Source organism: Panthera onca, chromosome B2, assembly GCF_046562875.1.
Source record: "Panthera onca isolate mPanOnc1 chromosome B2, mPanOnc1 haplotype 2, whole genome shotgun sequence".
NCBI classification, from domain to species: domain Eukaryota; kingdom Metazoa; phylum Chordata; class Mammalia; order Carnivora; family Felidae; genus Panthera; species Panthera onca.
Window position 1 is genome coordinate 131,266,059 of NC_138343.1, and position 14,268 is coordinate 131,280,326.

The 14,268-nt window shown below is 38.9% G+C and overlaps 1 protein-coding gene across 4 annotated transcripts in view; it reads left to right on the forward strand.

The window, feature by feature from the left end:
* The window catches only part of GRM1 (glutamate metabotropic receptor 1), a 423,034-nt gene that overhangs the window by 341,200 nt on the left and 67,566 nt on the right, over nt 1-14,268 (forward strand). For all 4 annotated transcript variants that reach the window (XM_060616846.3, XM_060616845.3, XM_060616848.3 and 1 more), the window contains exon 5: nt 10,969-11,215. In XM_060616846.3, coding sequence (XP_060472829.1) covers nt 10,969-11,215 — 247 coding nt within the window. The remainder of the gene's footprint in view (nt 1-10,968; nt 11,216-14,268) is intronic.

Sequence of the window (14,268 nt, forward strand, 5' to 3'; positions counted from 1 at the left end):
CTTGGACAAGTCATTCGACCCACCAGTGCCTGGATTTTCTGTTAGTAAGCTGGACATAGTAATATCACCAATTTCATAAGTCATTGTGAGATGGATAAGATAATATATAGACAGCACCTGATTAAGTTCCTGTCACATAGCAAGCATTTGATCATGTTATCTCTTTGTATCTGGTGCCAGATCAGGTTTGGTGCTAATTCTTGCACATTTTTAAAAACAAATAAAATTTGTAGTTTAGAAAAGTTTTAAAGAAAAGTTGAGAATTTATATCAGGGAGTTCTTATACACACTACATTCAGTTTCTACTGTTGTGAAATTTCATAGCGCTATGTTACTTTTGCCCAAATTAATGAGCCAACATTGGCACAGCATTATTAACTAAACTCCGTATTTTTTCATATTTCACCAGTTTTCTTTTTTTTGCTCCAACATCCCATCCAGGATATAACATTATATTCTTTTATCTTGTCTCCTTAGACTCCTCTCAGTTGTGACAATTATTGAAGATCTCTTGTTTTCGATGACCTTGACAGTTTTTAGTTCTAGTCAGGTATTTTGTAGAGTGTTCCTAAAGCTGAGTTTGGTTGATGTATTTCTCATAGTCAGACTGGAATTATGAGTTTGGGGAGGAAGACCACAGAGGTGATGTGTCTTTCTTCATACAACATAATAAGAAGTAAACCTTATGCGGAGGTGGGGGGTGCCTGGGTGACTCAGTTGGTTAAGCATCCAACTTTGGCTCAGGTCATGATCTCACGGTTCATGTGTTTGACCCCCATGTCAGGCTCTGTGCTAACATATCAGAGTCTACAGACTGCTTCAGATTCTGTGTCTCCCTTTCTCTCTGCCCGCCCCACCCCCCCCTCTGTCTTTCTCTCTCAAAAATAAATATTAAAAAAAAAGATTACACTCTATCTATCAATTTATTACCAATGATGTTAACATTGATCATCTGGTTAAGGAAGTGTTTACCACGTCTCTCTTTTTATACCCCTTTTAATGCTGTACTCTTTGAAACCAATTCATTAAGTGTATACCACACTTAAAAGATGTGAAATTATTCTCCACCTTCTTAAGGGCAGGGTATAAATTTTTTAGAATTCTTCTCCCCCATTTATTTTTTTAAATTTAATAATTTATGTATATGAGCATGGACTTCTTTTTTTAATGTTTATTTATTTTTGAGAGAGAGAGAGAGAGAGAGAGAGAGAGAGAGAGAGAACACAAGTGGGGAGGGGCAGAAAGAGAGGGAGACAGAATCTGAAGCAGGCTCCAGGCTCTGAGCTGTCAGCACAGAGCCCAGTGCGGGGCCTGAACTCAACTATGAGATCTTGACCTGAGCTGAAGTCGGAGGCTCTACCGACTGAGCCACCCAGAAGCCCAGAGCACAGACTTCTGAGTATATTTTATACTTTGGGTTATAATTCAATACTATATTATTTATTTTGTTGCTTAAATGGTTTAGCTCTGGGAAAGACATTTGGGTGGTCTTTCAGTTGGCTCTAGTATCCCTCTGACATATATATGTCTTATTTTTTTTTAAGTACTTCCTTACTTTACGGTACTACAATATGCTCTAGGCTCATCTTGTATATTTCCTGCCCCAGCCCTACAATTGTTTATATAATAAAAGGAATAAGAGTCCTTATTCCTTTTATTAGAGAATGGTATTAGAAACCAAGATCTGGTATTAGAAACCAAGCACTGGGTATCTTGTTGCTATTGGGGTCTTAATGTTTCAGCCCACTGAGCTGGGAAATATATGTACACCAGTCCACACTTAAATATATATGTATAATTTTTTCTATATAAACTTATCAACATCTATATTAAGCTAAACTTAAATTCATCCTGATGCCTTCAGTATGATTCTTGTACCACATGGTTTATTTATACAGAGGCTTATCTATAACCTCTGACTCCAACTGTGAAAAAATTGGCTTCTGCCATACACTTGTTTATTTGTTCAACCTTGGTACATGTACAGCTATTTCAGAATTGTTAACTTATGCTCCATGAGAAACAATTTGGCCAATGAGTATAGTGCTTATATTCCATTTCTGAATATAATTTTAATAGATTCAGATCAGCCCTGCGGCCTCTCAAGGAGGTCCTTCTTATAGAATCTATATTTGGCATTCTTGTTTCTATAAATATGCCCTTCATAACCTGAGCAGAGCACTTGACATCCAAGAAAATTTGCATAAAGTCTGTACCCTGTATTGGTTTTAGTAACAGACTCTGCTAAGAATTCTTTTCCTGCGTGCTCTCGACAACATTAATCTTAGAAACTGCTCTTCTAATTTCTGTGACACATATTGACTAAAGTCTCACTAGCCATGAGTTCTTACTGGGGCCTTAGGAATTCCAAATTCAATTCTTTTAAGAAATGCTCTTGGGAGACACTACATAAAAAGCAATATGCCACTCAAGAAATCCCAATAATTGCAACTTTGGGACAGATAGTGTTGTTATCTACACAGACTGTTGTCTACTTAAAATATCAACATAAAATACCCAGTAATAGTGACCTGGGAGAGTGAACCCTGGATTAAAATCCATAGTATATTTCATTCTTAGGTGGTACAGGTAGGGTAATAAGCCTTATGACCTATATTTAAACCCCAGAGTCTGTTTAGAACATGATAGGCTTCTATTCCAGGCTCCCAACTTATCCACTTGGGATATGAATTTCAAGGAAAAGGCTGAAGAATATGAAATTCTTTAATATGTCCCAAAGTGTACATTTTTATGTATGGTATTTTGTCCATTTATAGATACTGTATTATATTAATAAGAAGTCAATTATAAAAGTAGAATTAAAATGCTAATGTCATACAATTTTATGGTTTTGTTTTTATAATAAATAAGACTCAATATTGGCTAACGGACAATGCTATGTTAGGCCCTAATTGAATAAGTCAGAGGTCAGTGGAATATTCACAAATAGCTCTTGTATTTCTGCAAAATCCACCCTAACATATTAGTTTAATCCAAACACTGCAACACAAAGCTAGAGGTACTTTATATGGTTTCACTCTTATGTGGATCCTGAGAAACTTAACAGGAACCTATGGGGGAGGGGAAGAAAAAAAAAAAAAAAGAGGTTAGAGTGGGAGAGAGCCAAAGCATAAGAGACTGTTAAAAACTGAGAACAAACTGAGGGTTGATGGGGGGTGGGAGGGGGGGAGGGTGGGTGATGGGTATTGATGAGGGCACCTTTTGGGATGAGCACTGGGTGTTGTATGGAAACCAATTTGACAATAAATTTCATATATTAAAAAAAATAAAAAAATAAAAACTGAGTGGTTCAAAGCTAGAGGTACTTTATTTTTTTTCCAATTTTTATTTTTTTAATTTTTTTTATTAATACATGAAACTTATTGTCAAATTGGTTTCCATACAACACCCAGTGCTCATCCCAAAAGGTGCCCTCCTCAATACCCATCACCCACCCTCCCCTCCCTCCCACCCCCCATCAACCCTCAGTTTGTTCTCAGTTTTAACAGTCAAAGCTAGAGGTACTTTAAAAGGACAGACCATTGAAAGGAACTCAAAACAGGCCAGAATACCATTAGATCATGGAACTCCCTTACATATGTAAAAGAAACCATGTTTCCCATCACCCATAAAAAAAGTAGAAGTGGTGCTATGAACATAGATATGCCTTCTTCAAGTTTGAAAGAGGCCGAGAGGAATAGGCAAGGATTCTGACCCAGCAGGTTGCTGAGGAGAGAGTTGGTTCCTGATGAATTTTAACCACACTCTAACTTCCCACGGTGGTGAAAGCAGCCAGCTTCTGTAACACACTTTATCTCTCTGATTACCGGCCAAATGCTTACTGCAGACCTGCAAAGATTAGTTACTCCAAGGGGAGTGGTTTATAACTCCACGACAGTGTTTTTTGCCAGATCAATAATAAAGGCAAAGGCACATGGCAAGCTGCCCTCATTTTCTCTGAACTATCCCTGTGGTCCAACTAAATGTTACTGACTGGTCCTCAGCATCACTTAAACACAGCAGCAATTGTTCTCATTTGTTTTTCATATGCACCACAATTATTTGAAATAAGAACTAGCTAAAATGCAATTGTGTTTTGGGGGAATTAAGGGCTTGATATATATTATCATTAATTTGCAGGGAGCCTACAGTTCATGTGTCATGTAAGTGGAGGGTTTCTTTCTTAACAATAGATTGTGATGGTGTATTTAGAAAAATGTCTGTACTGCTCACATATGTTAAAACCAGGGGGTTTTAAGCAATAGAAATTCAACTAATAACAACAGTGATAATAACATATGCTCGATTAAACGAAGCTTCCTTTCTTCTCTTCCATCCTACATAGGAGTTAATTTACGTTTTAATAAACTGAGCAGAAAATATTTTTTTCTGTGGTGTGAACAGACAAAACTTTTTAGGGAAAAGTGGAAAATATAGAGTCAGAGGAAACAAAAATTCACAGATCCTAGACATGAACATGAACAAGCCTGGACAGTTGTGAATCTCATCACCAGTGCTCTCTGGAAAAGGATAAAGAAAATTTAGCAGCTCAGGTCTCCGAGAAAAATTGAGGGCACGTTACTCCTTTGAGGTCATTATTTTTAAAATGACCTGATTAATCTTCCTTCAATTAATCTAACATTTGGGTCATTTAAAGGAATATGAATTTTATTTTCTTTGTTTGATATGTTATCAGTATACAATAACACAGCCCTTTCTATTTTGATCTGAATTGAGATTTTATCCAATCATGTATTGAGTATATAATGCTTTCAGATAGAGAGGCAATGCAGAGCTACAAATACCAAGAAATCTGAAGAATATTTTCTCCAGGAAAGTTATGTTTACCACTGTTTCCCAAAATGCTTCCTTGTTTTGTGATGATATAGAAGAATACTTTCTTTGTTTCTTTTTAATTTGAAGTTAATGCTGAGGGTCTATATTTGAAAAGGCAACATGACTAGATTTATGCATAGTGGTGGGGTTCTAATGAAATAGAACAGCCACAACGAAAGTACTCTATTGGAGCTAAACATTCTCTCGATCTATTTTCTTTATCTTTTCACTTTGGGTATTCAATCTGAGACAGCATTATTAAAAACTCAGAAGGGGCACCTGGGTAGCTCAGTCAGTTAAGAGTCCCACTTTGGTGGGGCACATGTGTGGCTCAGTCGGTTGAGCTTCTGCCTTCGGCTCAGGTCACGATCTCCCAGTTCGTGAGTTCAAGCCCTGCATCGGGCTCTGTGCTGACAGCTCAGAGCCTGGAGCCTGCTTCGGATTTTGGGTCCCTCTCTTGCTCTGCTCCTCCCCTGCTCATGCTCTGTCTCTGTCTCTCTCAAGAATAAATAAACATTAAAAAAAAAATTTAAAAACTCAGAAAAAAAAATCAAGCTGATTGTTTTTGCTAACAAATGTCTCGTCTGTCATGGGACTTCTCCAGCAGTTAGATAAAGCTGATACTTGCATGCATAGTGCTATTGAGCAGGGACCAGGTCCAGCTCTGGAGGCCACTGTCTCTGTACTTAACTAGCTATGCGACCTTAAGTTTAGGACCCTGGGATTTCTGTGGAACAATGTACTTCTTTCCCAGATTTGAGTCGACTAAGAAGTAGACTCAGAAGCAAAACAGATGAGGATAAAATATGTTTTATTAATAATGTGACTGTATAACTAGAAAACTCAAAAACTTTATTAAAAATTAGAATTAATAAATTAATTTGGCAAGCTTGAAGGATACAAGACCAAAATGCAACCACCAAGAGTGTTTTTACACACTGGCAATAAATAACTTCAAAAAAACTTCCAAATTTACCGATCATTGCAGTATAATAAAAATGAAATACCTAGGTTCCGCCTATGGAAAAATTACAAAACGTTGCTGGGATGAATTTAGGAAACTCTAAATAAATGAAAGCCTTCTAAATATGCTCTAAGTCATGATCTGGGCAGCAGTCACATGGGTATGGACTTCCGTGAACATTTATTGATCAGTAAAGATTTCTGTGGTTTACCATATGTGAGTTATACATACCTCAATTAATTTTTTTCTTTTTAATTTAAGAAAAAAAAAAAAAACTAACTGAAGAGCAGACAACCCAAATGGATTAGGGGCATAGATTAGATATGTGGCCAAGATAGACTTGTCACTACTTGGTCCTGGAACTAGAGCGATTAACCCGTCTATCCAACTACAGGACTGCACAATGACAAGCCACATCTTCCCAAGGCCTGTGACTAACCAGAACCTTTGAGTACTGACGGGTCATTGGCTCCAAGGGAGAGAGCAAAGGGAGGAGTTGAGCATGTCCAGTTTCTTGTTCTCAGTACATCAATAAAATGAATCACTCTTCTCTTCCCATTAGGTGAGTCAAAAATCTGAGGTGATACTTAATAGGGAGTTTCTTCAACAGAAGCATTAACTGAAGGGGAAGAGAGACGTTTCTCCCCAACTGTGACTTAACTTTAGTGTTCCTATGTGTAAGCCAGTGATAATAAACTTATCTCATACAGTTGTGTAAAGAGTAAAAAAAGATAAGCTATGCGAATGGCTTTGCCAAGTACCAGTAAATGTAGAATTGGAAAAGCAAAGCATAGAAACTTCAGACGGGCAAGGGATCTTCGAAAGATAATCTGATACACTTGTGGCATTTTTTTTTTTATTGGAAAACAGAGACCCAAGGAGGTCTAGACCCTTATCTAAGTTCCATGGCTTGTGGGAAATGTACTGTTAACGTGTTCTAGCAGACCCGCCTGTGGGTTCCAGGTGCTCATGTGCCTGGTGCAGAGGTCTTTCTGTTACACCGCTCTACAGAGTAGCCATCCTACCTGGCAGCAGACAGAATCGCCAACCCTTGTCCCGACCACCGTGTTTTCAGAAGCTACACAGTCAGTTGCTACCCCCGTGGAGGCCCTGTGTGCTGCCTCACTCAGGAAGCAATTTGTAGCCCTTATTGCACTGTAGCAATAGGAACAAGATTACTGCTTAGAATCAAGACAGCTATTTGCACAATCCACTCAAGTAGTTAGACAGGTATTCTTTTGAAGGTAAATAAACACAGGCAACTACAATTATTTTCTTCCATTTAGCATATTAGAAAAGGTAATGATTTAATGATACCCTAGTGGTCTGTAACAGTTAGCACACAGCAGAAAAAATGAATCATAAAATCCCCTTCTCACTAAAAACTCTGAGACTAGTGTTATGAAAAGGGACTAAACCCCAGGGAACCACCGTGTTTTCACCTTCCCACCAAGTGACAATATTATTAGTTTGGATTCTCTATTCACTGGTCGTGAAAATATAGGATTTGGGGGAAACGGGAAAACCTGTTACATATTCTGTTTGTTCAGTAATAGATCCTTGCAACATTACCTGAGACAGTTGCTATGGCAAAGAAAATGGTCCTGTAAAGGCCAATTTTCGGACTCTAATGTTGCACCTTCCCAAATGCTAGTTCATACTGAGCTGGGGTAGTAGCTAGAGAGAGAGTTCTTCCTGATGGTGGTACCTCCTTCATGTGCAGAGCCAGTGGACTTTCAGAGTACGGAAGTGCATGTGCTTGCTTCAGATTCACACAAAACACACAAGCTGTTGGTGTTTATTTTGGAAAGGGGTGTGAATTACAAACATTTCCTGAAAACATGTGCCTACTAGCCTCCCGGCTCTCTGTATGATAAATATTACCAGGATGGGCTTCTTTGTTATAGATTGCCGTTAGAAGATTATGTGTCAGGACTTCTAGTCAGAGAGATAGCTGTGCACATCTAGAAGGATCCTAGGGAGAAGCCTCAAACCAGCTTGACAATGATACTGGTGCACAGCAGATGCCCTCTCTTCAGCCACCAGAAAAGTGCCTTTTCTGCAGATTTCTGTATCTGCAACCACATTGCCACAGAGTGTAACAGAAAGAACAAGGATCAGGAGGGCATTTGGATACCTCTGCTCTTTCCTCACTTGTAAATGGTGAGATTAATGTCTATTTGGCGGGATTATCATGAACTCGTTATTTGAGCACTTATAAACAATCCAATAAATAGCAGCTAGTATTAAGGTGTATATTTCCCATTAACATTAGATAAATTTAAAATTAGTTAAAACTGACAATAGTCTACTGATTTTTTATTATATAGTATGTATATATACATGTATTTTATATATGTAATACATTACCCATAATAACATCAGTGAATAGCTACAGTTAGAGGCTAGCATGGCTCAAGAAATGTGTCACCGTTTGACCAGTCTGTCTTGTTTGCACCGGTGCTTCCAGAATAATATTGCTTCACTCTCAAAAGTGACCCAGTTTGGACAATAACTTATATGATCACCCTAAATAAGGTTCAAAAGGGAACTACTGATTTTCAAGAAATCCAAGAACAGTTACAGCCTCAATGCTTAGATATAATATGTCCACTAGACAAACCATGGCTTAAAAAATTTGTACTAGGGACACCGACATAATTTAAAAAATATATAATAAATCTTTAATGGCAGTTACCAAACAAAAACAACAAACTCAGTGGTCATAAGGCTTGCCCCTGATAAGAGAATTTTCCATGAAGAACACCAGGGGTTTATTCTCATATTTTTCTGTACTTTGCTCCTGGGTTGACTTTAATAACTGCCACTTGAAGCAGGTGGTTTTAGTATTAACTAGGACCCTTTAAGTGGCTGCTACAGTGAAGGTTAATTTTGCCTCTCAGTTTTTGTCTGTTTTTTTTTCTTTCTTTCTTCACTTCCTGGTAACATATCTAATTCTAGTAGCTTTAACATATAGCTCTAGCACTTCGAAGTTTCAAACAGTGTTTAAAGCCTTGTTTAAAACTCACCAGACAGAGACACCTAGGTGGCTCAGTAGGTGAAGCATCCAAATTTGGCTCAGATCGTGATCTCATGGTTTGTGAGTTCAAGCCCCATGTCAGGCTCTGTGCAGACAGCTCAGAGCCTGGAGCCTACTTTGGATTCTGTGTCTCCCTCTCCCTCTGCCTCTCCCCCACTCATACTCTGTCTGTCTCTACCAAAAATAAACATATAAATGAATAAAAAAATAAATAAATATATAAATAAATAAATCTCACCAGACAGATGACATTAATTTATCTCCTTTATACCCTAATATAAAAGAGAAGGAAAGGAAATTGACAGTAAGAGCCAAGGGTTCTGGGTAACAGACATAAGTCACCCTGTTTTAATGACTTAGCAGTTTTTGCAAGGATGTTTGCTTTCTGCTGTACATAACTTTCTATAGTTGTTCTGTGTAGTTTGATTTCAAAGCACTTTCTGCCTGTCATACTCTTTATTTCCTCTCAGAAAATATCCTTTCAAATGAGAAAATATTACTTTAATAAATCACATTTTTAATAATTTCCTATTAAGCAACATTGGAAGATGAGGTAAAATTGAATGTTTCCCCTCTTCAGCCTGGCCCCAGTATTTTGTATCTTATGCTTAGGGTAGATACAAGTCCTGTATCTTTTTCACATTTTCAACTATATCTAAGTAGTTAAGCTTTTTTTTTAAAGTTTATTTATTTATTTTTGAGAGAAAGAGAGAGTAGAGAGGGGTGGGGGGAGGGGAGAGAGAAAGAGAGAGAGAGAGGGAGGGAGAGAAGATCCTAAGCAGGCTCTATGCTCAGCATGGAGCCTGACACGGGGCTGGATTCATGACCTGGGATCATGACCTGAGCGGAAATCAAGAGTCAGATGCTCAACCAACTGGTCCACCCAACAGTTAAGCTTTTAAAAATAACTTTTAGAAATGTCTTATTTCATCTCAAGCTCAACATCAGTATCAAGACTCTTGACCTTCTCTTATAAGCATTCCAACCTTCTTTAACTTCTCTGCTGCTCTCGGGCTGGAACTTTAGTGTCCAGTGGCCTATCTAGGCTGGAACAAAGAGGTCATCTGGCTGGGGTGCAAGGGGCCTTGTGCTGTTCTCAGTCCCATCAGTAGCTAAACTCACCACCTTTCCCACCTTCTGGCACCTGGAACACACACCATAGGCCTCCCACCCCCCAGAAACAATCAGTCCGGGTGGGGGGAGGGGAGGAAAAGCCCACCGTAGACAAAAGCAAGTTTCTGGAACTAAATGCACCATCTCTCAATTATGCCAGTGATGTGTTTCAAATCGATTTTGTTTTACAAACCTGTTATTTTTTTTTTCAACAAATCCAGTTGGTTTCTGAATTTCTCATCCATACATAAGTCCTCAAATTTACACTCCTGATATGGAGCTCATATCTAAGTTGATACTGTTCTTGTGCAACTTGTTTGGCAATTGGGAAACTTTAGATCACTTGTTACACAGGTGAAAATGATTGTAGGGTTTTTGAAATTCACAGGTAAATGTTAAATGTTAAAAGTAAATGTCTAGTATGACTTTTCCATCAAGAAACAATTTACCTCGGTTTCCAATAATCAGCAAATCTGATTCAAATATTTCTATACTGTCAACTATATATAAGGAGATATTTATACTATCTAGTTCTTACTCTGGATTCTTGTGGCCCTGGATATAAAAAAATTAGTCGAATCATCAAAAGAAAATATCAGGGCTTAGGTAATGCGCAAACTGAGTTATTATAGATTGTGCATTGTCATAGAAGATATTAAAAATGCTTTTTCAGTACCGTGATCTAGGGAGACTTTTAATATAAGTTTCTGTGAGCCAAGAGAGAATAAGAGTTATTTTCATTGCTCCTGAAGGATTTCCTTGCAATATTTGAAAGTTCTTTATTTTCACCTGTATGGAGTTTGTGTCATATGTTATAAAACCATTATTGAATTCAGAAAATAAAATTGAATAAGCTATTTGCAGCTAGAATTAGTGCTAGTCACAAGTACAAGGCTTGTACAAGTGGACTTGGCTTTTCCTTCCTCCGAGAGCCCTGAAAAGCATTTGAGAATGAAACATGCGTTCCGAGACCTCATTATTGCAACCTTGGTAGCAGTCTGTTTTTGTGTTGCAGGTAATGAAAGCTTAGAAGAAAACTACGTCCAGGACAGTAAGATGGGGTTTGTCATCAACGCCATCTACGCCATGGCTCACGGGTTACAGAACATGCACCATGCCCTCTGCCCGGGCCACGTGGGCCTCTGTGATGCCATGAAGCCCATCGACGGTAGCAAACTCCTGGACTTCCTCATCAAGTCCACATTCATTGGTGTGTCTGGAGAGGAAGTGTGGTTTGATGAGAAAGGGGATGCTCCTGGAAGGTAAAACCATCTGTTCTGTATTGGGTTCAGATAACCGTGGGACCCTCTCCGAGTAGACAGATGGCAACTCTGGTCCCTTTGGTTCCATGGTTTCCAGGTGTCAGGAGAATAGATATGACTTAATAGATAAGAAGATAGGGCTAATCTCAGTTGGATGTTATGTCATAAAACATTGAAAACTTACTGGTAAACCCACAATCCTGTATTCTTCCAGTGGATCCCCCCTACCCAGCTATCACCCCAGCCCTTCCCTCAGGATGTGTACAAGCCCAGGAAACTGGAAAGATGACACCTGGGTGGCAGGACCCTCTCTGGCAGTGCTAACACCAGACCAGCATCTTTCTCATTGATTGGTTGGAAGGCCATGCTGGTTGTGTAATATGCTTTTTTAAAGGCTTACTTATTTATTTTGAGAGAGAGGGAGAAAGTGAGCAGAGGAGGGGCAGAGAGATAGAGGGGGAGAGAGAGAGAGAAAGAGAGAGAGAGAGAGAGAGAGAGAGAATCCCAAGCAGTTTCCATACTGTCGGCGCAAAGCCTGATGTGGGGCTCGATCCCACAAACCATGAGATCAATACCTGAGCTGAGATCAAGAGTCAGACTCTTTTTTTTTTTTTTAATTTTTTAATGTTTATTTATTTTTGACAGAGAGAGAGACAGAGCATGAGCAGGGGAGGGGCAGAGAGAGAGGGAGACACAAAATCTGAAGCAGGCTCCAGGCTCTGAACTGACAGCACAGAGCCCGATGCGGGGCTTGAGCTCACAGACCTTGAGATCATGACCTGAGCTGAAGTCGGACGCTCAACCGACTGAGCCACCCAGATGCCCCAAGAGTCAGACTCTTAATTGACTGAACCACCCAGGCGCCCCTGGTTGTGTAATATTTTAATAAGAGCTTAATATTTGAAGAGTACCAAATCCTCCTCATGTATCCCCTCTTCTCAGGCTAACTTATATTCCTGCTAATATGTCTCTTGAAACAAAACAAAAAAAAAGAATTTTCTTTCTGGTATCGAATCTTTATGGCTTCCAAAGAACCAAGAAGCAAAGAAAAATTAAACCTAACTAATATGTATATTTTCCTCCATATCATTTTTTACGCTGTCTGTTCTGCAACAGCTGCCTTTATAACATCAGTTAGCTCACATATGATTGGTAGAGAATGATGTCAGTTTAAAGTGCAGTTTTCCAGGCATACAAACAAACTGATGTTCGTTCACATGAATGTTTTTTTCTAGGCAAGGGATAATCAGAATCGCAGGGTAAGATTAAAGTCTGCAGCAGGAAAGAAAAAGGCCCTCAGCTTGGCTGCTATGCAGTATGCCCACAATCTTGGGTTTTTTTTTTTTTTTTTTCTTCTCTGTCTCTCTCTCTCATAAGCCCTGTTATCTTTCAGTATATGATTTTACAGAATGAGAAATTTTAGGAAAGCATATGTTGTGCTAAAATGGAACATCAAATCATTTAATCCTCATTGCTATAGGCATATCATTATCCTCTTTTACAGATGAGAAACTGAGTGTCAGAGAAACTAAAAAACTCACCTAAATTCATGTAGAGAGTAGCTGGTAGAGGCAGTACCGTCTGGATCTGAGGCCTATAATCTTTCTGCCATATCGCCCTGCCTTTTAGCTAATCCTAAAATTGGGCAAAGTTTCTGGCAACCTTCTTAATGTCATTTCAGAGGTACTGTAAGAGACTATCTGACCCTAAATAATTCTTGACATATCTCTTCCTATCATATAAGCTTAAAGTTCTGTGTTCAGAGAGTGCCTTGTGGGGATTCTCCCTGTGAAAATCCAATAGCCCTGGGAAGGATAAGTGATATAAGTAATTGTCAGCAATTACAATGATGGATTTATCAGATTCCTTCCAGGCTGCAGTTAGGTAGGAGGAGATTTATATCAAAACGTGAGTGGGGTGGATGGAATGATTTAGGGCCTGGGAATGTGGAAAACTTCCAGGTGCTGGGCACCTTAGGAAACTGTACCAAAGGGAACAAGTGGACCTGGGATTCAGAGCACTGACCACTCCCCCCTTTAAGCGCCTGGTTGTAATCCTGGGTTCCACTGGAAACTGGGATCTGTAAACTGTCAGATTTGGTATGGAAGCCTTCCTTCATGATTCTGTAAGAGGATATATATACAATGTGCCTAGTACAAGGCCAGATGAATTTTTTTTAAGTTTGTTTGTTTGTTTGTTTATTTATTTATTTTGAGAAAAAGAGAGTAAGTGGGAGAAGGGCAGAAAGAGAAAGAGAGAGACAGAGACAGAGACAGAGAATCCCAAGCAGGCTCCACACAGCCAGTGCAGAGCCAGGTATAGCACTTGAGCTCATGAACATGAGATTATGACCTAAGCTGAAACCAAGAGTTGGATGCTTACCTGACTGAGCCACCCAGGCACCCCTCCAGATGCATTTTATACACTCCATACATATGAGTTTCCTCCTGATCTCTTTATTTGTAAGTTATCCAAAATATAGGCACGCACTTTTAGCTGGTTTTTCCTCTGTGCAATTACATATTTAAATCATGAGCTTTCCTCTGGGTCCCTTTCCAAGGATCATTTCCTCATGCTTGAAACTGGTCATCTTAATCTGTGTTCAGTTTTGGTCTCAACCACCTCCCTCTGCTTCCATCCCCTCTCATACCGCCATTCATGCTTTTGGTCCCTCTTGTAATTATTTTAATTAATCATCATGCAACATAAACTGAGTGCATTGAGAGGGTGCTATAAAATTGTAATTTACAGCATATGGATATTCCAAATAGATGCCAACATGCTGAGAAGAGACTCTAGGGTCAAGAGAAAAGAGCGGTGTTCATTAACACACATAGCACAGGAGAAGGCTCTATTTAGTATCTCGTGTTTTTCCCTTGGTATCTTTCAGTATTTTTTTTCCTCCAGCTTTTGTGACTTTTTGAAAATGTGTTTTCATACCAAAATATTACAAATTTTCCAGTTTCTAAATGCTAATGAAGTGTGAATTGATCTCTCCTTTTGAAGAGCAAATGTTGAAATAAGTCTTAGGAAACTGATCTATAGGAAAAAGA